The following is a 26,739-nucleotide window of genomic DNA, read 5'->3' on the forward strand; positions in this document are numbered from 1 at the left end:
TGTGTTCAATAAATTGAACAGAGTCCTCATTATCATCAGACGGGGTTCACTTATGTCCTTCGCCGTGTATAGAAATGAAGTAAACCAAACATTTGCCGTGTTACAGTCTCCCGCCCATAAAGGGTTAACTGAGGTATATTGCAACGTGTTAGTCTACCGCCCATAAAGGGTTAACTGAGGTATATTGCAACGTGTTACAGTCTACCGCCCATAAAGGGTTAACTGAGGTATATTGCAACGTGTTACAGTCTACCACCCATAAAGGGTTAACTGAGGTATATTGCAACGTGTTACAGTCTACCGCCCATAAAGGGTTAACTGAGGAATATTGCAACGTGTTAGTCTACCGCCCATAAAGGGTTAACTGAGGTATATTGCAACGTGTTACAGTCTAGTGTCCGTAAAGGGTTAACTGAGGTACTGTATATTGCAACGTGTTAGTCTACCGCCCATAAAGGGTTAACTGAGGTATATTGCAATGTGTTACAGTCTACCGCCCATAAAGGGTTAACTGAGGTATATTGCAACGTGTTACAGTCTAGCGCCCATAAAGGGTTAACTGAGGTATATTGCAACGTGTTACAGTCTACTGTCCGTATAGGGTTAACTGAGGTATATTGCAACGTGTTACTGTCTACTGTCCGTAAAGGGTTAACTGAGGTATATTGCAACGTGTTACAGTCTACTGTCCGTAAAGGGTTAACTGAGGTATATTGCAACGTGTTACAGTCTACTGTCCGTAAAGGGTTAGCTAAGGCATAGTACGTGGCCTTTGGACTTATTCATGAAATGAAAAAATCCCCCTGATATGGTGTTTCCTCCGGTTCTTTTATGGTGTTTCCTCCGGTTCTCTTATGGTGCTTCCTCCGGTTTTCTTATGGTGTTTCCTCCGGTTCTCGTATGGTGCTTCCTCTGGTTCTCTTATGGTGTTTCCTCCGGTTCTCTTATGGTGTTTCCTCTTATGGTGCTTCCTCCGGTTCTCTTATGGTGTTTCCTCCGGTTCTCTTATGGTGTTTCCTCTTATGGTGTTTCCTCTTATGGCGTTTCCTCCGGTTCTCTTATGGCGTTTCCTCCGGTTCTCGTATGGTGCTTCCTCTGGTTCTCTTATGGTGTTTCCTCCGGTTCTCTTATGGTGTTTCCTCTTATGGTGCTTCCTCCGGTTCTCTTATGGTGTTTCCTCCGGTTCTCTTATGGTGTTTCCTCTTATGGCGTTTCCTCCGGTTCTCTTATGGCGTTTCCTCCGGTTCTCTTATGGTGTTTCCTCTTATGGCGTTTCCTCCGGTTCTCTTATGGTGTTTCCTCTTATGGTGTTTCCTCCGGTTCTCTTATGGCGTTTCCTCCGGTTCTCTTATGGTGTTTCCTCTTATGGCGTTTCCTCCGGTTCTCTTATGGTGTTTCCTCTTATGGCGTTTCCTCCGGTTCTCTTATGGTGTTTCCTCTTATGGTGTTTCCTCCGGTTCTCTTATGGTGTTTTTACTCCGGTTCTCTTATGGTGTTTCCTCCGGTTCTCTTATGGTGTTTCCTCCGGTTCTCGTAAACTTGTTCTGCATTTCCATTTTTTGTCCCCGCACCAAACTCCCACCCAGCAGCATCCACTAGTCACACACAAAATAATAATACACTTTCATAGACTTCAATCAAATGTTTCTCTACTGTCTAACTGACCAGCCGGCTGACCAGGCTATCACAAGGAGCAGTACGGCCTTCCTCTCCTGAGACTTTGCTTGCAAATGTTTTCTCTGAGCATGCCCAGATATCCTGATACCAAGGGCACATCTTATCTTTAACTTCTTATCCAGACACCAGATGTGCTCAGGAGGGAGATGCTACAGCCATTTACGTCAGAGGCATTATGCTGGGAGGTGCTGTTTTATTTGTTTTTTTTAAAAGATACTTTTGCTGCTTGCTTGAGTGACTCGAGATGGCTAGGAGTTCAATGCTATCATGTCTCTATATACTACTGTGTGTTGCCTTGAATTTGTTTTGGCTTTTGGGACGATGGAGAGACCTTTAGTTGCATCCCTTGTGGCGTACGAATGTCTGTCGGAGCCGTATGTTAGTTGATTGAATAGACAGTTTGGCGTTTGTAACCCGTTCATATTTCGAACTATAAATGAGAAGTGACGCAGACAATCTCTCCTCTCCTTTTGAGCCAGGAAAGGTCAGCAGGCGTTTTGTTGACACTAGCGCTCTTGGAACATTGCAGGGAAAGATGTGCGGTTCTGTTTTGAGAGAGGTTTAGCTTCAGTGTTTCCTCCTTTGCAGCACCAGACCATATTACCTGGCAGTAGTCACGATATGATCAATCTAGAGCCTGTTTGGTCAGTTGTGGCGTTAGGAATGCTGAGCATTCTCCTTGTCAAAGACAGACCTCTCCGCGTCTCGACAACAATTTCATCAGTATGCCTTGACCATGACAATCTACAGTCTAAGGTGACACCAGGAACTTTAGTTTCCTCAACTGGTTCTATAACCTGATTTTTTTTTTTTCTTTTTCTTTTCATAACCAGATCCAGCTTAGTTCTAGAGCTTAAGGAATGATTTGTACCAAATACTATACTCTTGGTCTTAGAGATATTCAGGACTAGTTTATTGCTGGCCACCCATTCTGAAACGAACTGGAACTCTTTGTTTAGAGTTCCAGCCGTTTCACGATCTGTGGCCGCTGCTGTGTATAGGGTTGAATCATCGGCGTACATAGACACACAGGCTTTGTTTAAGACTAGTGGTAAATGAGTAATAATAGAATGCCGTAATGGGGTCAGGACAGCTGCCTTGTGAAATTGCACACTTTACATGTATAACGTTAGAGAGGCTTCCATTGGGGGAAAAAACCCATCTGTGTTCTATAAGATTTTTGAGGGTTTAAAGTCATAACACACACATTTTTCCCGCTAACAAATGACGGTCAATAATATAAAATCTAACAGTACTGCTCCCATCTTCTTCTTATTATCCATTTCTTGTGGCCAGTCATCAGCCATTCGTTTCAGTGCAGTACATGTAGAATCCACCCTCTCGATAGGCATGCTGAACGTCTGTTAATTCGCTTCAGAGAGAAATGACGTTGTGTCTGGTAAAAAAAAACAGTTATTTCTAAAAAGTTTGCTAAGAGCCGGCAGTCGACTTGGTCTGCTCTAAACCATAAAAGGGCGTTTCACCTGAGCTCTGTTGGCGTTGCAGTTCCTCCGCCACATCACTGGCTCAGATGGTCTCTATCGTTCACCCTCGATTATCCACTCTCTTTTAGATGACCAATCTTTTCCATTCCAACCCCATGCATCCTTTAATTTAACATCAAACATAAAATGTCTCAAATGTAGTCAGACAAAAGGGAGACAACGCTCTCCATGTCTAAATCAGATCAACTGTTATTCCTCACATGCTTTCTAAACAACAGATGTGGACTAACAGTGAAATGTTTACTTACGGGCCCTTCCCGACAATGCAGAGAGAAGGAAAATGGAGAAATAATAGAAAAGTAAAACACGTAATAATAGATACACAATGAGTAACGATACCAGGACCAGTACCGAGTAGATTTGAAGGGGTACGAGGTAATTGAGGTAGATATGTGTATATATAACTAGGAATAAAGTGACAGATGGTAAATAGTAGCAGCAGCGAATGGGATGAGTCAAAAAAGTTTGTGCAAAAACGATCAATGCAGATAGTCCGGGTAGCTATTTGGTGAACTATTTAACTAACTATTTAGCAGTCTTATGGCTTGGTGGTAGAAGCTGTTCAGGGTCCTGTTGGTTCCAGACTTGGTGCATCTGTACCACTTGCCATGTGGTAGCAGAGAGAACAGTCTATGACTTGGGTGGCTTTAACAATTTTTATAGAGTATAGCGTTCCTGGATGGCAGGTAGCTCGGCCCCAGTAGTGTACTACCATGTGGTCGGATGCCAGGCATATGCCATACCAAGTGGCGATGCAGCCAGTCAAGATGCTCATTATGGTGCAGCTGTAGAACGTTTTGAGGATCTGAGGGCCCATGCCAAATATTTTCAGCCGCCTGAGGGGGAAGAGGCGTTTTCGTGCCCTCTACACGACTGTGTTGATGTGTTTGAACCAAGATAGATCCTTAGTGATGTGGACACTGAGGAATTTGAAGCTCTCGAGCTGCTTACTTCAGGCCCGTCGATGTGAATGGGGGCGTGCTCAGCCCTCCGTTTCCTGTAGTCCCATAATCAGCTCCTTTTATCTTGCTGACGTTGAGGGATAGGTTGTTATCCTGGCAGCACAGTGCCAGATCTCTGACCTCCTTATGTCCTGACTCTCTGAGGTCATTAAAGATCCCATGGCACTTATCGTAAGAGTAGGGGTGTTAACGCCGGTGTCCTGGCTAAATTCCCAATCTGGCCCTCAAACCATCATGGTCACCTAATAATCCCCAGTTTACAATTGGCTCATTCATCCCCCTCCTCTCCCCTGTAACTATTCCCCAGGTCGTTGCTGCAAATGAGAACGTGTTCTCAGTCAACTTACCTGGTAAAATAACGGTAAAATAAATAAAAAATAAAAAAATAGGCTGTGTCATCATCGTCGGTGATCATGCCTATCGTCGGTGATCATGCCCATTGTGTCGTCTGCAAACTGAATGATAGTGTCAGAGTCATGCACGGCCACGCAGTCGTGGGTGAACAGGGAGTACAGTAGGGGACTAAGCATGCACCTCTGAGGGGCCCCCGTGTTAAGGGTCAGCGTGGCAGATGTGTTGTTGCCTACACTAACCACCTGGGGGCATCCTGTCAGGAAGTCCAGGATACAGTTGCAGAGGGAGGTGTTCAGTCCTAGGGTCCTTAGCTTACTGATGGGCTTGGAAAGCACTATGGTGTTGAACGCTGAGCTGTAGTCAATGAACAGTATTCTCACGTAGGTGTTCCTTTTGTCCAAGTGGTAAAGGGCAGTGTGGAGTGCAATGGAGATTGCATCATCTGTGGATCTGTTGGGGGCGGTAAGCGAATTGGAGTGGGTCCAGGTTGTCTGGGATGATGGTGTTGATGTGAGGCACGACCAGCCTTTCAAAGCACTTCATGGCTACAGATGTTCGTGCTACGGGTCGGTAGTCATTTAGACAGGTTACCTTGGTGTTCTTGGGCTCAGGGACTATGGTGGTCTGCTTGAAACATGTTGGTATTACAGACTGGGTCAGGTTTGAAAATGTCAGTGAAGACACTTGCCAGCTGGTCAGCTCATGCTCTGAGTACACAACCTGGTATTCCGTCTGGCCCAAGCTGGCCAAAGTTCAGAAGTTCAGTACCCCATAGAGTAAGATGTGAACAGATTGTAATTTCTGCCCCCCAAGACCTGACCTAGCGCACTCCTTCCCTCTCGTTCCCCTGGTGTCTGATTTTGAACCAGGCCAATTACTAGCTATGGATCACAAGATCCAATCAGGGCTGGTTGTCATTGAGGTCATGTATTGAGGTACTGTGGAGATATTCTGGAGACTTTTGGGGAATGTTTTTTTCTCATTCAATGAGGGCGGTGCAAGGCGAACAGAGCTCAGATTTTTGGGTGGAAGTATAGTGAAAATCAGTGCGGTGACACACACAAATATGCAGGCACGTACGCACACACGCACACTTTTGGCTCATGTTCACATCTCTGCTTTTCCTTCGTAATGAAGCCGTGTTTTCCCAGCTTTGAAACTCCCACTGATATGTTAGTGAGGAGCGAACAGACTGGAGATACAGCAATGAAGTATTATTATTCTTTGCTACAAGGTAATCTTGGGTTTTATCAACAGTAAGATAGCCTGAAATGCTTTACTGCAGCATAATGTAAATGATGGTACTGCTATCATACTGCTGGTATTTCGAATAGTATTGTAATTCCACCCCACAGATTACAGTGCCGGACCGTATTTTTGCACCGCCAAAAACATTTTGACCAATAGTGTATGCCATGGTATTGTTGTTTCTGGTTCATTAACAGTGCCTTGTAAGAGACGATATGTGTTGCACCTGTGAGTGAGAATGCTATACCAATTTAACTCCCATGTGGTAATAGTACCCCCATCAATTTGTATAGGGGACAGATTGGAATGGCAACAAGTCTTGCTCAAGTCTTGGTATGTTTTGCCCTGTAGTCACTGACAGTTCGGAAACCTTCAGAAGTACAAGTGATGTAAAACACCAGCTATTCATTAATATACTGTAATGTGTTAACACTTTACCTAGCAGCCAACCTGCTTACACCAATCTCTTGTAATTACAGTAAAATACTGTGAAATACAAACCCCTCCCCTCAATGAATTTAATTAATTCATCCATTCATTCGTTTCAATTGCTGTAGCATTTACTTTAAAAACTAAACCGTATAACCCAGTCAATGTTACCGTATTGTGCTATGTATCATCACACAGTACTTGCTTTGATACCGTATTTATATTCAGTAGGTGTACTGTAATATGAAATACAGAATTGTACTTGCCACGAGCTGCCTGTAAGCTACTGTCAAATTCACAGTAACCCCTTTACAGTGTTTATAACCTACTGCTGTGGGCCTCTTACTCACCATTTAACCCCACACACACAACCCTGACAGGCTCTCTGCAGGAGGTTGACCTTAAAGGGTGCGGTCAACACCGCATTTAGCAAACACTCGCACGCAGGCGTTCCTACACGCACGCACACACACACACACACACACACACACACACACACACACACACACACACACACACACACACACACACACACACACACACACACACACACACACACACACACACACACACACACACACACACACACACACACACACCAAACGGAAGCTCTTACAGGAATGAGGAATTAGTAGTGAGGTGCAGGTGTCAGCCCCCCCACTGACGATAATGTCGTTTATCCTACAGGAGTTATGACTGTCCCCCTGACCCTGTCACCACACTCACTCACCAAAAGCAGAGAGATACACAGTGTCCTTCTGGAATGTCAGAGGGACTGTTAAAGCTCTCCGTGCCGCTCTCTCCCTCTTTCTCTGTCCGGCCCTCTCCGCCTGTCCCACGTCACGTCCAGGGGATATGAGGTGGCAATCTCGATCTCCCTCTCTCTCTTTGTTCTCTCTGTTCCACAGCTGCTTTTAGCAGACGGTGCTCTCACAATACGACCTATATGCATTTGCTCATTGTGCCTCTCTGAGGAAGGTGTACACACACACACACTCAAATGAGACGTCTTGGGAGGAGACACAGTCGTACAATACCAGACGGTGCTGTCGTGTCTGTGTGTAGGGACCAGTGCTACCGTTACCAAGCACTTCCATCATCTTTAAATCACCAGCTGCTTTTTACAAACACAGCTTTTTGAACGCTCAACATACGCCAAGGATATTATCTCTGCCTGTAGCCGTGGCTCCGTGACAAGCTGAGCTGTGGCGTAATCGTGGATCTGAAAGCGTTGTTGAATCGTCATGTGGGGTCGACAGTCTTCTAAGTGTTCGTCTGTCTGTTTAACAACATTGTTCCTGTTTTATCTTTAGTCCCTGTAGCTTCACTACACCAACCTTGTCCGTTTGGACTTAGTAGGAGCGGTTCAGTTGTGTTCGAGTGTGACCAACCTCCACACAACGTTTCGAGCGAGGCCTGTGCCATCCTAAATAGGAGTTGGATGTATAGGCCGGCCACAGCCAGAGTACGTCAGCTTTAAAATGACTGATATGGCCCCACCCATAAGCATATAACTGTTATTTCCCTGCAGAATAATGGCACACATTTGTTTCCCTCTGGCTCGCTCTTGAAGTGTTATACGGCTGTGGCAGCCTGTAACAGCCCCCCACACCTTTCATAGTTTGTGAACTGTGAAAGGGGTTACCTTTTATGAAAGTGGTGACATTATAACATCCTGACACAGCTCCATGGCAACCTGCTCTGAAGGTCAGTGTGTGTGTGTCTTCAAGCTAGCAGTTCAACTCTGTTCTGTCGGAGGTAATGATCATTGCACTGACGCGAGTCACCGCTCTGCTGATATGAATTCCTCTTTCTCTCATTCTTCTCATCTCACCCGCTTTTTTTCTCTTTTCATCCTCTCAGCCTGTCTCTCTACCTCCCACCCTCCCACTCTCTCGACATCACCTCAATCGCTCATTCTCGTTCTCTTTACTTCTCTCCCACCCCCTCTCTTTTCACCGCCATCGCTCCCAGGGAAGGGGAGAGCGAGGTATTGAGAGGGGAGGGAGGGCACGAGAGAGAGCAAATGTAGATGGACAGAGGTGAGTGAGTTGAGAAGGAGAGGGCGAAGGAGTGAGGTACAGAGTGGCGCTTGTGTGGTGTCCACTGTGCACAGGTGGGCGACAGGTGTAATTACCTGAAAAGTGGAGACCGGTGGGACAGACAGAGAGACGGGGGGGGAGAAGAAATAGAAGGATAGGAGGAGGAAGGGAGGGTTGACCACAGATGTCCCTGTGTGTGAGTTGGACTCTCAGAGCAGGTGGGCTACAGGTGTGGCTGAAAGAAATAACGACAAGAGGGAGAGAAAGGGGGAGGATGGACAGAGGAGGTAAAGACGGGGGAGGAACTGATGACATGACATTTTTACACCAGGTGTCAGCAACCAGACCAGGTATAATGAACGAGAGTGGTCCTCGTTATATAAAGTCAAATACATACTCGTGAGCACTCCATTTGTCTCTCGCACCTGTTTTGAAATGCTTTTTCAACTGAAAATATTCGAACGTTTGAATTTACGAGATTGCTTTACTTCTGACCTTGTTCTGACGAGGTTAAGCGACAGAAACACAGGAAACTGCACTAGAAGGGAACACGGAGTGATTTGCTACTTCCCAGCGTTTAGACCGTAATGTTTAGTACCTGGAACAGTATGTCCTTATCACCACTCATCTACAGCTCTAAGCACATCTATTTCAGAGCAATGTTTGGACCAGTTGCGTAAGGAAACTTACAGACGTTGATGTGTTTTATACTTGATTATGCCTTGAATTGGTCGTTCCCACCAGGAGTTTACAATGACACACACTCAACACACATGCACAAACACACACACACACACACACACACACACACACACACACACACACACACACACACACACACACACACACACACACACACACACACACACACACACACACACACACACACACACACACACACACACACACACACACACACACACACACACACACACAGATGGTTTTATAACGATAAACGGTGTGGCAAAAAAGATCTCTGCTCTAGTTTGTTGTACTCAAAGTTGAGGTCATAGGGAGGGAGAGGGGTATGGACAGAGGCACGGGGGGAGAGAGAGAAGGACGGAGAGATAGAGAGAGCCTTCAGTGACTTTGTCTCCTGCTTTATAATCTGATGGAGGCTCTTTGCCTGTGAGACCATTGTGGATTAAGGTATTAGACTTCTATTCCATATCGATTTGCACGCACGCACGCGCACACACACACACACACACACACACACACACACACACACACACACACACACACACACACACACACACACACACACACACACACACACACACACACACACACACACACACACACACTTGCAAACATGTCAAAGCATATTTACAATTGGATCAGGTCAATAGGAAGCATGAAAAGCTTGGATGGCAGGATGTTGGGGGGGGGGGGGGGGGGCATTTTTATACCACTTCCTTGGTGACGGGCCAGGTTATAAAGAGGGCCTTTCAAACACACACACACACACATACCAGTGTTTTACTGTAGCTGATCTAACTCTAAGCTTTATATAGGACAATATCTCTTAAAAACTTCTCCACTACATCAATATCTACATACCCTGCCCGCCTATACCCTCTGTGCGATTGACAGCTGCCAAGTCCCAGATAACCCCCCAGAATGAAGGAGGGAGGGAGAGGGAGAGATGAAATAATCCATATTCAGATTTTATTTTCTTCCTCTGAAGAAAGCTGCTAACCTGCTGCGATCCAGGAGTCCCCTCTATGAAAAACACATGTCCACACTATGCATACCTGCTTGTTTGTGTGTGTGTGCGCGCCTGTGTGTGTTTTTGTGTGTGTGTGCTCAAGCTTGTGTGTGTGTGTGTGTGTGTGTGTGTGTGTGTGTGTGTGTGTGTGTGTGTGTGTGTGTGTGTGTGTGTGTGTGTGTGTGTGTGCGTGTAAAACAATCCCAGCTCAGGTAATATGGTAACCCTATATGTCTGATTCCCCTCTCTCCCTGTCAATCAATAGGCCAGTTAGACAGCAGGGAATGTAGCTGTCAATCACATCATAAATGGACCTGTCACATGCTCCAGTGACATCACACTGAGTCAGAGCAGCGCTGACAGTCAGAGCAGCGCTGGGGGAAAGTTTCCAAAGCAGTGTGGGAATGTTTGGCGGACTCTCCTTTGCTTTTGACTCGTGTCGTGCACTTGTTTCTCTCGTCTATAGCGAGGGATGGAGGGAGGAAAGTCAGCCCTATCCACCTTTCAAAGTCGCATCCAAATCCACGTGGGCTTCATGGTTAATGCTATCAATTCTGCCAATGCATTTCATAATGAAACAGCTTATCTGACTGACTGTCTATCCTCTTTTCACACTTGCTACCCCTCCTTTCCCCCCTCTCTCGTTCATTCTCCAGTTCCGACTCCAATCCACTTTTCCAACCGAAAGCACACGCGTAATTAGCCAACTGCACTAACTGGTGTTGCCTAGTTATGTGGGCTGGGGGCTGGGTCAGAGCTGCTCTTACTGGTGTTTACATTTGTTTTATTTCACCTTTATTTAACCAGGTAGGCCAGTTGAGAACACGTTCTCATTTGCAACTGCGACCTGGCCAAGATAAAGCAAAGCAGTTCGACACATACAACAACACAGAGTTACACATGGAATAAACAAACATACAATCAATAATACAGTAGAAAAATCTATATACAGCATGTGCAAATGAGGTAGGATATGAGAGGTAAGGCAATAAATAGGCTATGGTGGCAAATTTAATTACAATTTAGCAATTAAACACTGGAATGGTAGGATGTGCAGAAGATGAATGTGCAAATTGAGATACTGGGGTGCAAAGGAGCAAGATAAATAAATAAATAAAGTATGGGGATGTGGTAGATTGGATGGGCTATTTACAGATGAGCTATGTACAGGTGCAGTGATCTGTGAGCTGCTCTGACAGCTGGTGCTTAAAGCTCTAACAGCTTCAGTGATGTTTGCAGTTCGTTCCAGTCATTGGCAGCAGAGAACTGGAAGGAGAGGCGGACAAAGGAAGAATTGGCTTTGGGTGTGACCAGTGAGATATACCTGCTGGAGCGCGTGCTATGTGTGGGTGCTGCTATGGTGACCAGTGAGCTGAGATAACGCGGGGCTTTACCTAGCAGAGACTTGTAGATGACCTGGAGCCAGCCATCGAGAGCATACAAGTCGCAGTGGTGGGTAGTATATGGGGCTTTGGTGACAAAACGGATGGCACTGTGATAGACTGCATCCAATTTGTTGAGTAGAGTGTCGGAGGCTATTTTGTAAATGACATCGCCAAAGTCGAGGATCGGTAGGATAGTCAGTTTTACGAGGGTATGTTTGGCAGCATGAGTGAAGGATGCTCTGTTTTGCGAAATAGGAAGCCGATTCTAGATTGAACTTTGGATTGGCGATGTTTAATGTGAGTCTGGAAGGAGAGTTTACAGTCTAACCAGACTGTATTAGGTATTTGTAGTTGTCCACATATTCTAAGTCAGAACCGTCCAGAGTAGTGATGCTGGACGGGCAGGTGTTGCCTAGTTATGTGTGCTGTGGGCTTGGTCAGAGCTACTCCCGGCTAAACACATTCCCTGTGGATTCAAGTCAACAAGTATAACACACGTGCATATACAAAAACACACAAGTACCAATGTACACACACCTACAAGGCAAACTAGTTAATGGTGTGTATAAAGTCTCCTCTACAATTCATCAGGAAGCTGTAGCAGCAGAATCCATCTTGGCTAGGATTTAGGATACCAGCAGAGAGCGAAATGAGAAAATAGAGTGTAAGGAAGCAAGTTGCACATACACACACACACACAGACACACACACAGACAGACACACACACACACACACACACACACACACACACACACACACACACACACACACACACACACACACACACACACACACACACACACACAGAGACACACACACACACACACACACACACACACACACACACACACACACACACACACACACACACACACACACACACATATATATACACACACACAACCTGGCCTGAAACAAATGCACCTGTCAGCTCTGTGTACCTGCCAGCGGCTGGAGCACTCATCTGGGGCTATGAGCGCGTGTGTGTGTGGTGTGTGTGTACCTTTACCAGGCCTCCAGTGTCACGAGCTCTGCTGGTTGGCTACTGTGCAGCAACCTAGCGTTTGCCCCAGACAGCCTATGTAAATTCCGATCGCCAGAATGGTCCCCAAAAGGTTTAGAACAAAAATCTCAAAAACAACTTTCTATCGCTGGATTCGAACATGCCGCCTTTGGCAGCGGAGGCAGATGTTTGCCTACTTAAAGGTAACAGGGCTCACCATTGCCCCTAGTGGCCATTTTCCATGTCATCTCCCGATGTCCTCAGAAATGTATGGACGTCGATTACTGACTTGTATCACGGATGACCTGGCTGGATCCTTTGCTAGTTACGGCCACTTTCACCAGGATCCTTAGCGACTCTTGGTGCCATTCAGCCCCATTCAGAAAAGTGGCGCGCTTCAAATATTTCCGGCATCTTGCGCCGGCGGGAGTTTTCCAAAGGATTATGTGGATGACGTCAGCGCTATCACCATCTACTGGTTTTACAGTGTACGACCTTGTAGACAACTGTACAACGGTGTTTATGTTTGTGTGTACGCTACTGGTCAAAGGTTTGGGGTCACTTAGAAATGTCCTTGTTTTTGAAAGAAAATAAAACATTTTACCCATTTAAAATAACTTCAAATTGATCAGAAATACAGTGTAGACATTGTTAATGTTGTAAATGACTATTGTAGCTGGAAACGGCAGATTTTTTTTATGGAATGTCTACATAGGCGTACAGAGGCCCAATATCAGCAACCATCACTCCTGTGTTCCAATGGCACATTGTGTTAGCTAATCCAAGTTTATCATTTTAAAAGGCTAATTATTCATTAGAAAACCCTTTTGCAATTATGTTAGCACAGCTGAAAACTGTTTTTCTGATTAAAGAAGCAATAAAACTGGCCTTCTTTAGACTAGTTGAGTATCTGGAGCATCAGCATTTGTGGGTTCGATTACAGGCTCAAAATGGCCAGAAACAAACAACTTTCTTCTGAAACTCGTCGGTCTATTCTTGTTCTGAGAAATGAAGGTTATTCCATGCGAGAAATTGCCAAGAAACTGAAGATCTCATACAACGCTGTGTACTACTCCCTTCACAGAACAGCGCAAACTGTCTCTAACCAAAATAGAAAGAGGAGTGGGAGGCCACGGTGCACAACTGAGCAAGAGGAGAAGCACATTAGAGTGTCTAGTTTGAGAAAGAGACCCCTCACAAGTCCTCAACTGGCAGCTTCATTAAATAGTACCCGCAAAACACCAGTCTCAAAGTCAACAGTGAAGAGGCGACTCCGCAATGCTGGCCTTCTAGGCAGAGTTGCAAAGAAAAAGCCACATCTCAGACTGGCCTAATAAAAAGAAAAGATTAAGATGGGCAAAAGAACACAGACACTAGACAGAGGAAGATTGGAGAAAAGTGTTATGGACAGATGAATGTAAGTTTGAAGTGTTTGTTCTTCTTTGTGATCCAATCGCGAGACACAGAATTTTTTAAAAGATGCTGGAGGAGTGCTTGACGCCATCTGTCAAGCATTGTGGAGGCAATGTGATGGTCTGGGGGTGATTTGGTGGTGGTAAAGTGGGAGATTTGTACAGGGTTAAAGGGATCTTGAAGAGGGAAGGCTATCACTCTGTTTTGCAACACCATGCCATATCCTGTGGACGGCGCTTAATTGGAGCCAATGTCCTCCTACAACAGGGCAATGACCCAAAGCACAGCTCCAAACTATGCAAGAACTATTTAGGGAAGAAGCAGTCAGCTGGTATTCTGTCTATAATGGAGTGGCCAGCACAGTCACCAGATGTCAAACCTATTGAACTGTTGTGGGAGCAGCTTGACTGTTGTGGGAGCAGCTTGACCGTATGGTACGTAAGAAGTGCCCATCAAGCCAATCCAACTTGTGGGAGGTGCTTCAGGAAGTATGGGGTGAAATCTCTTCAGATTACCTCAACAAATTGACAACTAGAATGCCAAATGTCTGCAAGGCTGTAATTGCTGTAAATGGAGGATTCTTTGACGAAAGCAAAGTTTGAAGGACACAATTATTATTTCAATTTAACATCATTATTTATAACCTTGTCAACGTCTTGACTATATTTCCTATTCATTTTGCAACTAATTTCATGTATCTTTTCATGGAAAACAAGGACATTTCTAAGTGACCCCAAACTTTTGAACGGTAGTGTATGTCTGAGTGGCTTTTTAGGCTTTGCTCAGTATTAAATTGCCTTGTCATACATACATATATGCCGTAGGGGTAATTTTATGCTTTAATAAATGCAGCATTTTGAAGATGTAAAGTGTGGGAAGACTGTGTGTCTGTGTGGTAGGTTTGCTATAGATTTTTAAAATCCTTTACATGAGACCGATACAGCCTTTACCAGCCACACCATTCTGCCTTGGTAATTGGTTTCCCTCCTCTTCCCGCCTTCCTTTACCAGTCTTTCTTTCTTTTCCCTCTGCTCTCACCCCTTGCTAATCCCCTATCTCCCTCTCCTTCTCTCTTTCTTACACCATTGTTTTTTTATCAATCCTATAACAGCAGATGAGCTTCTGTCGGTCTGGGCAGGTGGAGAGGGAGGGAGGGATCAATGGCGATAGGGTGGGACGGAGAGAGGGAGGCATGGGGCTGGTGGGAGAGAAAGATGTAATGAAAAGCTATTTTCCCTTTCCCTTTTCCTCTCTCTCTTTCCTCTCCTCTCTCTTTTCTCTCTACTCTCTCCTCTCTCTCTCTCTCTCTCTCTCTCCTCTCTCTCTCTGCCTCTTCTCTCTCCTCGCTCTCTCCTCTCTCTCACGTCTGTCCTTTCCACTGTATGATTTCTCTTTCTATACAAGATCTTCCTTTCATCGTAAAAGTGGTTGGAATGACACTCTCTTTCTCTTCTTCCCTCTGCACCCTTTGTTTCTCTCCTTCCTTCCCTTTCTCTGTCTGTCGTCCTTGCTCTATCTCTCCGGCGGCTGCGCTGAGCTCTTGAGCGGAGGCTGATGGGAGCTCATTGGGCGCGGTGTGTGTGAGCGATGTCACTGGACTGTGTAATTGAAATGGAAATAAGCCAATCAGGGACTGGTGTGGCACGGTACCTTACTCTGCATGCACTCCTCTGTTCCAACTCTCCTGACTCTGAGTGTGTTTGTAGGAAGAAGCAAGGATAGTTTTCGGCCCTGCCGAAATGTGTTTGAACGGTGTAATCAGCTGGTAACAAAAGGTTTAAACACCTAACAAACACGCACACACACGCACGCACGCGCACGCACACACACACACACACACACACACACACACACACACACACACACACACACACACACACACACACACACACACACACACACACACACACACACACACACACACACACACACACACACACACACACACACACACACACACACACAGCCAGAGTGCTTACGAGACCATTTCTTCCCCAGGACTGTGTTGTGACCTGGAGCTCTCTGGCAACAGCTGTAGCATAACAAAGACGTGCAATTATCATGGTTTGACAATTAGCCTGCCATCCACTGGCGGTTTTTAATTACCCTGCTAAATTACCAGGGCATCAAGGACTCTACTCACCAGACTGGAAAAGTGTTCTACCCATCGTTAGAGGTGGAGGGTGTCAGAAGGGAAGTGTGCCTGTGATAGCCCGGAGTAAGAGAGTATTAGGGGCAGTTGCAAGGTGTGTGTGTGTGTCGGGGGTTAAGGGCTCTCAACTCAAACACTCGACAGGGGAGTATTATTCTTGGAGTGTGTGTTTCTCTTCTGCCGATTCAATTTGGTGTACAGTGTGAGAAGATTTTCAAGTTTCAAGTCACACACACACGCACACACAGAGAGTGCCTCCTTAGCCCTTTGGTAGAGCTGTAATTTACAGTGTGTTATGTTTGCGTGTAGCGGTGGTATGTAGCTTCCTCCACTCATCACCAGCCTCTCCATCGACCTCCACTGCACTCCAGCAGAATTCCATCACCGTAGACCTTTTCAACTGACACATCAGTTGTATTTCGCTTTTTACGATGCCTACGATACATATTTTTCTGCTTGATTTATTTATGTGGTACTTACATGAGAGGCTATGTGAGAGGCTGGTGTGTTTTGAAGATCGTTCTGTGCTGAATAACTCGTTCCTTTTTCCCGGTGAATTACAGCATTGTTTATAAAACCCCACAGTCAATCTTGTCTGCTATTGATAAACACTAAGACAGGAGGACCATCAAAAAAACATGAACAATATTTCTTATTCTACTTTTAATTAACCTGACGTTTAGAGAAGATGTTTGACACAGGGGTAAAACAATCTGTCGCTAAGATGTTGAACTAGTAGGTTGTGTGTGTAGATTGACTTTGGCTGAGGAAACTAGCTTCTTCTCGCTCGCTCGCTCGTTCACTCACTCACTCCCTCACTCACTCCCTCACTCACTCCCTCACTCACTCACTCACTCACTCACTCACTCACTCACTCACTCACTCACTCACTCACTCACTCACTCACTCTGTCACTCACTCACTCTGTTGTATCTGCTACTATTGCCCCCCCCCCCCCCTCTTCTGTCCCAGTACCAGACCACCTTTTGAACTGATAGCAGGGAAGTGTGTGTGTCCTGCTCAGTCACCCAAACATCCTCTGGTTCATTTGCAGTCCAGACCATTTTCTCTACAGCAGAACCAAGGAAAGGGGGGGAGACAGTTGATCCATCTCTCTCTCTCTCTCACACTCTCTCTCACACTCTCTCTCACACTCTCTCACTCTCTCTTGCTCTCTCTCTCACACACACACACACACACACACACACACACACACACACACACACACACACACACACACACACACACACACACACACACACACACACACACACACACACACACACACACACACACACACACACACACACACACACACACAAGGCAGTTTGATGGAGTGCAGGGAAACCATGGTGCATGTACACACAAACAAACACATGTACACACACAGCAGAGAGGCTGAGCAGTCGAAGCGAGTGTTGTGATGATTAAATCAGTGACATTTAAGCCAGAGGAGATGTGTTGCTCTACCTGTGGGTTGCAGTGACATGTTTTAAATGAGATGTTACACATGAGATGCTGCCCGCCCTAAAGGTAAACAGTCTTACTCAGTTATTTATTCTAATGAGTAAATACAGGAAAACCCCATTAGACGCTAGCATAAACGTCACACAAACGTACATACTGTACACACGTTACATACCCCATGCTCACACACACACACACACACACACACACACACACACACACACACACACACACACACACACACACACACACACACACACACACACACACACACACACACACACAACCACACACACACACACACACACACACACACACACACACACACACACACACACCAAACAGATGGTGTCAGTCAGAGTCCCCAAGCTCGCCCAATCTCCACTAGTAACATTGTGTTAGTGAAGGCTTCCATATATAATGTGATACTCCACAAAGAGAGAGGGACTATCGAAGGCTATTCTCCCCCTCTCCCTCCCTTAATGACTGGGGAGTAGTGAAGCAGCTGCGCGTGTGTGTGTGTGTGTGTGTGTGTGTGTGTGTGTGTGTGTGTGTGTGTGTGTGTGTGTGTGTGTGTGTGTGTGTGTGTGTGTGTGTGTGTGTGTGTGTGTGTGTGTGTGTGTGTGTGTGTGTGTGTGTGTGTGTCGTCCTCATCAGTGTGATTATTAATGCAGCCCAGACCACCTTTATCATCATAACATCATCAGCAGTCTGCTTACTTTGGCCGACTCTCTACTCTGTCAGAGGGTGGAGAGGGAGAGAGAGAGTTTGGGGAAAGGGAGAGATGATGAGGGGCAGAGGATAAAGCCTAGAAGAGAGGGAACGCAGAGTGTTCTAAGTGATGTCTACGTCCCGGGAACAAGGACGAGAGGGTTTTCAATTAAAAGTTCTTGTCAGGTCTCTCTCATGCCAGACAAAGACTGATTCCCAATTAAAAATCCAGACGTATCAAATGCGAGGAGGAGAATGAAACTCTGTTTTCAGGGGTAAAGTGGGGTTCGGTGCCCTGAGGTTAGAGTTAGCTTGCCCCATACCCACCCCAGAACTAAACACACCCACACAAATCGCTTTCCTTGTAGGATTTTAAGGCTAGATTCAATGGAACTCCAGGACAGTGGTTTGTGGACAAATCAATGAGGAATTCAGAACGTAGCCTGTGTGTGTGTGTGTGTGTGTGTGTGTGTGTGTGTGTGTGTGTGTGTGTGTGTGTGTGTGTGTGTGTGTGTGTATATATCAGATGAGGGCATTAGAACCTCATGACCTTCTGTAGTCTGTTGTGGATCAGTGGAGTTATAAACATGCCTCTCTGCACAGCCTTCTGGGGGAAAAAACACGCGCTGTATTTTGGTATCGTTTGACATTTCCTGCTTCAACTATCTCACATCTCCCCTAATCATTTTCTCTCTGGAACCCTCAGTCTGAGTGTTTTCCTTCACTGTGTTTTCAAAAATATATTTTGTCTCTTCTTTTTTTTCCCGGTGGAACTTTCTGGCACCCGAAAGAGAGAGATTTTGTCCAAATAGGATTTTTCAGTGTGCGAATCACCACGCCGGGGAGAAGTGGTAAATACGTGTTGCTCTGATGGATTCATAGACGAACCTCCTCGTTCACTGAAGCCACGTGACTGATATCTAAAGAATGTTAATAGCCAGCCAGTGCTCATAAACCATGTCACATCTAAACAAATTCATCAACATAAAACGTAGAGAAAATGTTAACAGGACTGTCATGTTTATGTTTGTGTGTGTGTGTGTGTGTGTCCCTGTGTGTGTGTTTTACAATTGAGGATGTTTTAGTACTCTTTGGTGATCTTGTTGATGTGGAGCGGTAGTGGGAGTGCGCTCATCTAGTCACATTGACTTCTGTGACCAGCACACTGTGTACTGCAGAAACGTGTTTAGGACCGTGAATGTTAACTCTACTTTTAAAGAACTACAATCAATCTCTATTACTGTCTAGAGCAAAGTCACTTCCTTGTTTAAAACAACACCAAAAAACGTTCTTATTATGTAATGTACTTTGTGTTTTGTGATTGACCGTGTGTAAAGGCAGCCAAATATACATTCTCATTCGGACCCTAAATGGACCGGTTCTTTGAGCTTCCGGAACTTTCCGAGGCACTTTCAATAGTGTCCAACTGTTAATGAGTAATCAACGAATTCATTCCGTTCGTTCAAATGAAACGATTGGCTGATTTTTATCTTCCATTCCATCTGTAGTTGAAGCCCTTCACACTAGTCTTCCAAACACTAACGTTCTCGTCCTTGGCTTCTGTCCAATCAGGTTCCACCGTGGAGACTACCACATTGACGTGTGTATAAACGACTACCTGGACGTGTTCTGTCCCCACTATGAAGACACGGTGCCGGAGGAGCGGACGGAGCGCTACGTCCTCTACATGGTCAACTACGACGGCTACAGTACGTGTGACCACACCGCCAAGGGCTTCAAACGCTGGGAGTGTAACAGGCCTCACTCCCCCAACGGGCCGCTCAAGTTCTCCGAAAAGTTCCAGCTCTTCACCCCCTTCTCTCTGGGCTTCGAGTTCAGACCAGGCAGAGAGTACTACTACATCTGTGAGTACTAACGTCTATCACCATATACATATGTAGGATCTTCATTTTAGACATTTTTGCTACATCAGGAATAGAATCCTGCAGCAACAAGAAATTTGAATTATAATGAATGGATTTTTTTTTTAAGGGGTTGATGCATTTTTCGTTAGGGCACTCTTTTCGTTTTAAGTGGATATTACTCACTTTTGAAGCTTTTTTTAAACCTCGAATACACTACAAGTTTGCATTTGCTCAGCGACAGAAGAGTGATCAAATTACGATCCTGCATCTGTGTGTGAGAGTGCTAGAGAGTAATGTCACGTGTTGTACTATTACGTGTTACAGTTGAAGGAAGACTGATGTCGGAGGGGAGGACGGATGCAGCCCTTAGCTTGATAAAATTCTAAACACGTTGTCTCAGAAGAACAACCATTTCACATCCAAGTTTATATCAGAAGAATACGATACTTCAAATTGGTCTGGTTGTTAGGAAGTCTTGGCAAAGCTGTCATAAAAAAACAACACATTACTCTCTATAACTCTTTACTGGACTGATCCACTTCTCTATGGGCCTTTGTAGAATATATCCTCTATCTCAGCTCATTTTCTGCCTGTTACACAGAACACAGAGCCCTAACCCCATATTAAAGAAAATGTGGTGTGTGTTTGATAGAAAACAGCCTCTAACAGCCTTGACTCCTAACCCCATGTTTTTACAACCTTACGATTAGAGGAGACACTTGTAGACTCACATTTCACGGCAGCTTTTCATTTAGAACACATTGCTCCTAGAATGTTCTTTCCTAAAAAGGGAACGGAATCCTCTGGGATACTGATTAAGACAAATCTGAACATTAGAAGTGTTCCCTGCAGAAGAGTATCCCATGCTTCATAAAGAATGACAGAGAGTGGTTACTCTTCATATTACGATGTGAGGTTAAACAGCCCAGAGGTGCTGGAGTTTCATGTTTCATGTCTGTGGCTGTGGAGAGGAGTGTGTGTGTGTGTGAGTTCGTCTGAGGCTGCCACCCCAGGGAAATCAGTTTTTTTTAGCAAAGCTGGGTGATGGAGTTGGGTTGAAAGTATCCCTTTGCTGCTGCTGAAATATGCTTCCAGTTGGACTCACTGCACTGCCAATAGTACCTCCACACACGGTCTCAAACCGCGTACTCTGACACCAATATGTCTGTTGATGTACTGATACTTCACTTCGGTGTATTGTTTGTGTGTGTACTGTTTGAGATCATACTGTATGAGTCAACCATAGTGTGAGGTTAGAATATGCTACCGTATTGGGAAGAACACTTCTATTTGTCCTCCAGAACTTCTGGGTCGTTCCACCAATTTCGGTGGCCTTTTGAGAAGTGTACTGTAAAAAGTTGAATTTCACCAAATGTTTACATTCTGTCATAAAGAGCACGTGTCCAACTTCATAAAAAAAAAAAAATACATGGTTTCCCATCACAAGAGGTTACATTTACAAAAAGGAATATCTTAAATCAGCCACAAAACCCCTTGTGAGAGAGGGGATGGAAGCTTGTTGTGTGCGACAATTGAATGCACGCGTCATACAACCTTTCTACACTGTCTATCTATGGATAACAGGGTTGACGTGTTGTGCTCGACCCGCTCGGTTTCCCACCACAAAACACTAGAAGATGAAAACGACACCGAGCCGCCGATGTGGGCTGTAGCCACGCAAGAGACCAGCGCCAGTACATAGGACACCTCCATACACTGAGTGTACAAAACATTAGGAACTTTTTCCATGACAGACTGACCAGGTGAATCCAGGTGAAAGCTATGATCCCTTATTGATGTCGTGTTGTTAAATCCACAATCAATCAGTGTAGATGAGGGGGGAGGAGACAGGTTAAAGAAGGATTTTTAAGCGTGGGAAGGGCTTATCAAGAAAAACATCCAAAAGGACTAATTCAAGGTTGAAAGGAGATGGGGCACTCAACAACAAAACGATTTATTTATTTTAGCTCATTTTAATCCATTGTACAGGATGTGGACAGGTGACTGATGTTTCGATGTCACGCTAAAGTCTTCCTCTGGATTTTTAAAGACAACTGAGACATGGATGATGTATCTGTGTCATTCAGCGGGAGAATGGGCAAGACAAAAAATGTAAGTGCCTTTGAACAGGGTGTGGCAGTAGGTGCCAGGCGCACCGGTTTGAGTGCTTAAAGAACTGCAATGCTGCCGGGTTTTTCACGTTCAACAGTTTCCCGTTTGTATCAAGAATAGTTCACCACCCAAAGGACATCCAGCCAACTTGACACAACTGTGGGAAGCATTGGATTCAACATAGGCCAGCATCCCTGTGGAACGCTTTCGACACCCGCTAGAGTCTATTCCCCCTGACGAATTAAGACTGTTCAGAGGGCAAAAGGGGGTGCCCCACAATATTAGAAAGGTGTTCCTAATGTTTTGAACACTGTGTCTATTGTCCATTGTTCATTATTTGCCATGGTGTCATCACACTGCAAATGTCCTGGACCATAGGCAATATAATTAAGACAAGTTCAATGCTCAGCAATAATATAATATTGTTCCTTGTTCCCAAACATGGGGGGGTGTCCTCATCATTGTCTTATGCTGAGGCCAGCATCATAGCCATAAGCTAGGCTGTGTGGTTGTGCATGGATGGCATACCTGAATAATGAGCCAGTCGTGGGGTTCCATCGGTCAGCTTGTCCTTGTGTGTTGGGATTGATGTGCTACTCGAAAAAGTATTGAGCTTCCTTAGCAGTGGAAAACATGTGTGTTGTGTTCTGGAAGGTCAAGATCAGTTTTGCCAGGTGGATGAAGCTTCATCTCAGGTTCGGCTTGTGTCGCTGGGATTTCACCTCGTTCTAAGTCTCCTTCTATTTTAGCAGTTCGGCACTCAGGTCTGGGTAGATGCTGATCCTCTTCCCTGCATAGGTCAGACCCCCGGCTTCCGCAGCATGGTCGAACAATTCGCCGCTTGACTTCAAACCTGTGGACCCGTACAATCATACAACGAGAACCGTTGCGGAGTTGACCCGTGCGGTACGCGATGTTAACCAGCGGTATAGGATCCAGCTCCTCCTGCTCAAACATTTAAAGGAAAAAGATGAAGGAAGGAATTTGGGTTGCCCACTTCCACACTAGTTTCTTGTGACCCGCACATAGAATTTACAGGAATGATTTTCGAGTGACTCTGTTTTCTCTTCTAGGAGTTTGATTATCCCTTCCAACTTAGCTTGCTCTGTTTCCAGGTCACGGAGTTGTACCTCTGTCGCATTGGCTGTCTTCTCCAGACTTTCCACGTTAGTTGAATAGGTATCCACTTCAGCAGCGAGCACTGCCAATGATTCATTTGCTGGTTTTAATTGTAAGTCGAGGGCAGATGTAATCTCCTCACAAACAATCTCTCGTATAGTAGTGGCCAGCTCTTTCTGATGTCTGGTGTTATGAGCCACCTTGTTCCCGCAAGTGAATTGTGGACATACGAATTCTAGCTGCTGAAGCAAAATAGACCTGCTATTCATTTACTGTCACACAATTAATGTCCAACACCTTAATATGATGCTTTGTATTGAAAAGTTTTAGGAAATAAGTCTGTTAACTCATAGAAATTTGCTAAAGAAAGCCACGATAAGGACACATGTTTCAATGCATGCCACCGGAACCCTATCATGTATGACATTCCTGGGAGTGTGTAAACATTTTTTTTTTATTACCATAGCATTTTTGTATGTTCTCTATAGTAATGTACTTGAAAATGTATCAATTTACCAATTCGGCACATTTGGGCAAACTCGTGGCAGACTTGTTTCAAAATATTGGGCAGTAATGTAATTCTTCATTGGATCAGTCTGAAACTTTGCACAAACACTGCTGCCTTCTGGTAGCCAGAATCTAAATTACACCTAGACTCCTATCTGAAAGTATGTCCTTTCTCTTTCAAAGATGATAAAAAAGCATGTTCTTTGTTTGTGTTATCTTTTACCAGATCTAATGTGTTATATTCTCCTACATTAATTTCACATTTCCACCAACTTCAAGATGTTTCCTTTCAAATGGTATCAGTGGCGCTGTGGTCTAATGTACTTCATCTCAGTGCAAGAGGCGTCACTACAGTCCCTGGTTCGATTCCAGGCTTAATCACATCCGGCCGTGACTGGGAATCCCATAGGGTGGCGCACAATTGCCCCAGCATCGCCCGGGGTTGGCCTTCAATGCTATGCAGTACAATTTAAACTTGTAGTGTATTTGAGGTTTAAAAAGGCTTCTGAAGTTTGTAATTTCCACTTTGACATGTCAGATATGGTTTTCCCTTACAAAAAAACGTGTCAGACCCTTACAAAAATGCCCAATAATTACAGTATAATCCCCAAAATAATTCACATTTCCTGTTGCTGCAGGATTATTTTCCTGCTATAGCAAACTGGCTCAAATTAAGATCCTCCATCTGTATTTTTGGTACGGTATCATTTCTGACAGTTAAGGACAAGCTGCCAAACAATCCCAGACATCTTTCCCCATGAAACATGACCCCTGCCTGGAGTGTTGAAACGGGCAGGGGATATCAGTGGGATATTATTGGTAGATCTACACACAAGTCTGTTTTATCCATCATCACCATTTATGATGGAGGCAGTTAACCTGACAGCCAACCAGGGACTTCTCTCTCGCTCTCCTTTATTATCTCCACCTGTTTCTTTCTTTCCCTTCTGAAGTCGTCGAGATGGAGGGGTTGCATTACAAAAACCTCAAATTCTTGAATGTTGGCCATTGTCAGCATGATACTAACCAACGTTTAATTCAGCTAATTGGCTAGGCCCACCGCTAGCCAAAACCCTTACCTAAATAACTAACTGCCCGTGTATGGCCAGTTGTCATGAGCTAACACCAGCTGCCATGACTATATATGGTATTTATGTCTCATATGCCTTTTCTATGACGGTGTTTATTAAGCCTTATGGCAGCAGGTCAAAAGTTTCTTCGTAGAGTTTTATGTTACAGACTGCTTGCCTTGTCAGCCCTGATAGAGCTGAGAATCACAGGAGGAATGGCACGTCGTTACTCATTGTGTATTTATTTCTTGCGTTATTGTTTTTCGACTATATCCCTCTGCGTTGTTGGGAAGGGCCTGTAAAAGTAAGCATTTCGCTGCTAGTCTACAGTTGTTGTTTACGGAAGCATGTGACAAACACCATTTGATTTGATTTGAAGGGAGAGGGAAGGGAAGGGAAGTCTCCAAGGTTGGAGTTAGATGAGGTTTAGGGTTAGACACCCCCCCCCCCCCGTACGTTTTATTTCCAACCTTTTTTCTCATCCCGCTGAAAGATGCCTGTCCAAAGTGCTAACTTAAATTACACTCCAACTGATAGGCTGCCCATAGAACACATCCATTCTGCTATACAATGTCATATTGCTTTAGATGCCTGAGGCTTCATTGCTCTCTGAGTGATTCCAGCGTGTCGCCTCTCTGGCCACTGCTGCGGATATTAAAGTCATCCACCATGAGCTCTGCTGACATGTGATTTCCCAATGCTTTTGTGTCCAGATTGAACATCTGTAAGACATAGAGGGGGTGGGGGGGGGGGTTGCTTGTTGATTGGATAGAGTATAGTGAAGAGAGGACAACGGAAGGATAAAAAATGACATCTGTATTATAGTAATACTCTTTCTGGGGCATGTTTGCTCACGAAAGCCCCAGATTGACCGCCACCTCATCAGCACCTGCGGCACCTTCATCCTAGTTCTCATCCTCCTCCTGATCCTCATTAGCGTCATCAGTCGCAGCAGAAGCATAGCCGTTGTGATCCTCAGCTGCTTCTGAAATTCAATTGCTTCATGAGTGGCTTACAACATCATCAACATCCCCATTGTATCACCAGCATCAGTATGAACAATTGGTTATACATCTGTCTTACTTTCAGATTGCCATACAACACCTACTGCCAGCACAGAGGTCAGGCATACCATAACTACCCTTACATATATATATATATATATTCAACTATTTAGCACGTAGTTCAGTCAACGTTCTCTTAGCTTGCTTCCAAACCTGGAGAAATTGTTTTGTGGATGTTTGCCGAGGGGATAGTGTCTAGCATGAAAGAAGCAGACAAGTAAGAGTGATATTGTTAAGCATTCTTCAACATGACTCTTCTGAAAGGACAACGGGGAATGGTTGTGTTTTTGTTGAACACAGCAGTGGATGCCATTGAGAACCTGTTGATTGGACAGGTTCAGCTTTCTGACAGGGAGGGCACAGTGTGTGTGTATGTGTGTGTGGGGTACTAACCACACTACAGGAGGCTCTAGAAAACCCTCATTTGCATTCAGAAACGCGCAGAGCAGACAGATGATTGCGGGAGAGGAAAATCCAGTGGCTGTTTAACAAGATAGACTGGTGGGGGATGGGGGCATGTATGTGTGAGTGTGTCTGGCAGGATCGCTCTGTATATTGTGGTTGGTATAATGTTGAAGAAAAATGACATGATATACTGTGTGGTTTGGGACTGGAAATATGGACAATACATATGGCTGGGGAAGTCATGTGATGATGTAGTGCTTATTTTGGGACGTTCGTGTTGAGGAATTGCAAAGGAATTTGAAAGTAAATAATCATATAATTGAATTATATTCAAAAATGTGTATTTAAAATGTGTATTAAAAATGTGTATTATATTAATTGCAATGGAGAGAGGAACTCAAAGCAACCACCGTGATTTACTCTGAGTCTCACGATGAATTGTTCTTTCAGTAACTCAAGGAGCTGAGGGAGAAAAGGCTGAAAAAAAGGCCTGCAAACCATTGATTGATTCACTATCTGGTCCGTAGATGAAGATTAA

General features: G+C 44.8%; 1 protein-coding gene across 2 annotated transcripts in view; it reads left to right on the forward strand.

Moving 5' to 3' along the window:
* Positions 1–26,739, forward strand: part of LOC129853837 (ephrin-A5b-like) — a 109,453-nt gene that overhangs the window by 68,778 nt on the left and 13,936 nt on the right. For both annotated transcript variants that reach the window (XM_055920273.1, XM_055920272.1), the window contains exon 2: positions 19,632–19,924. In XM_055920273.1, coding sequence (XP_055776248.1) covers positions 19,632–19,924 — 293 coding nt within the window. The remainder of the gene's footprint in view (positions 1–19,631; positions 19,925–26,739) is intronic.

This window comes from Salvelinus fontinalis, chromosome 4 (genome assembly GCF_029448725.1).
Source record: "Salvelinus fontinalis isolate EN_2023a chromosome 4, ASM2944872v1, whole genome shotgun sequence".
NCBI classification, from domain to species: domain Eukaryota; kingdom Metazoa; phylum Chordata; class Actinopteri; order Salmoniformes; family Salmonidae; genus Salvelinus; species Salvelinus fontinalis.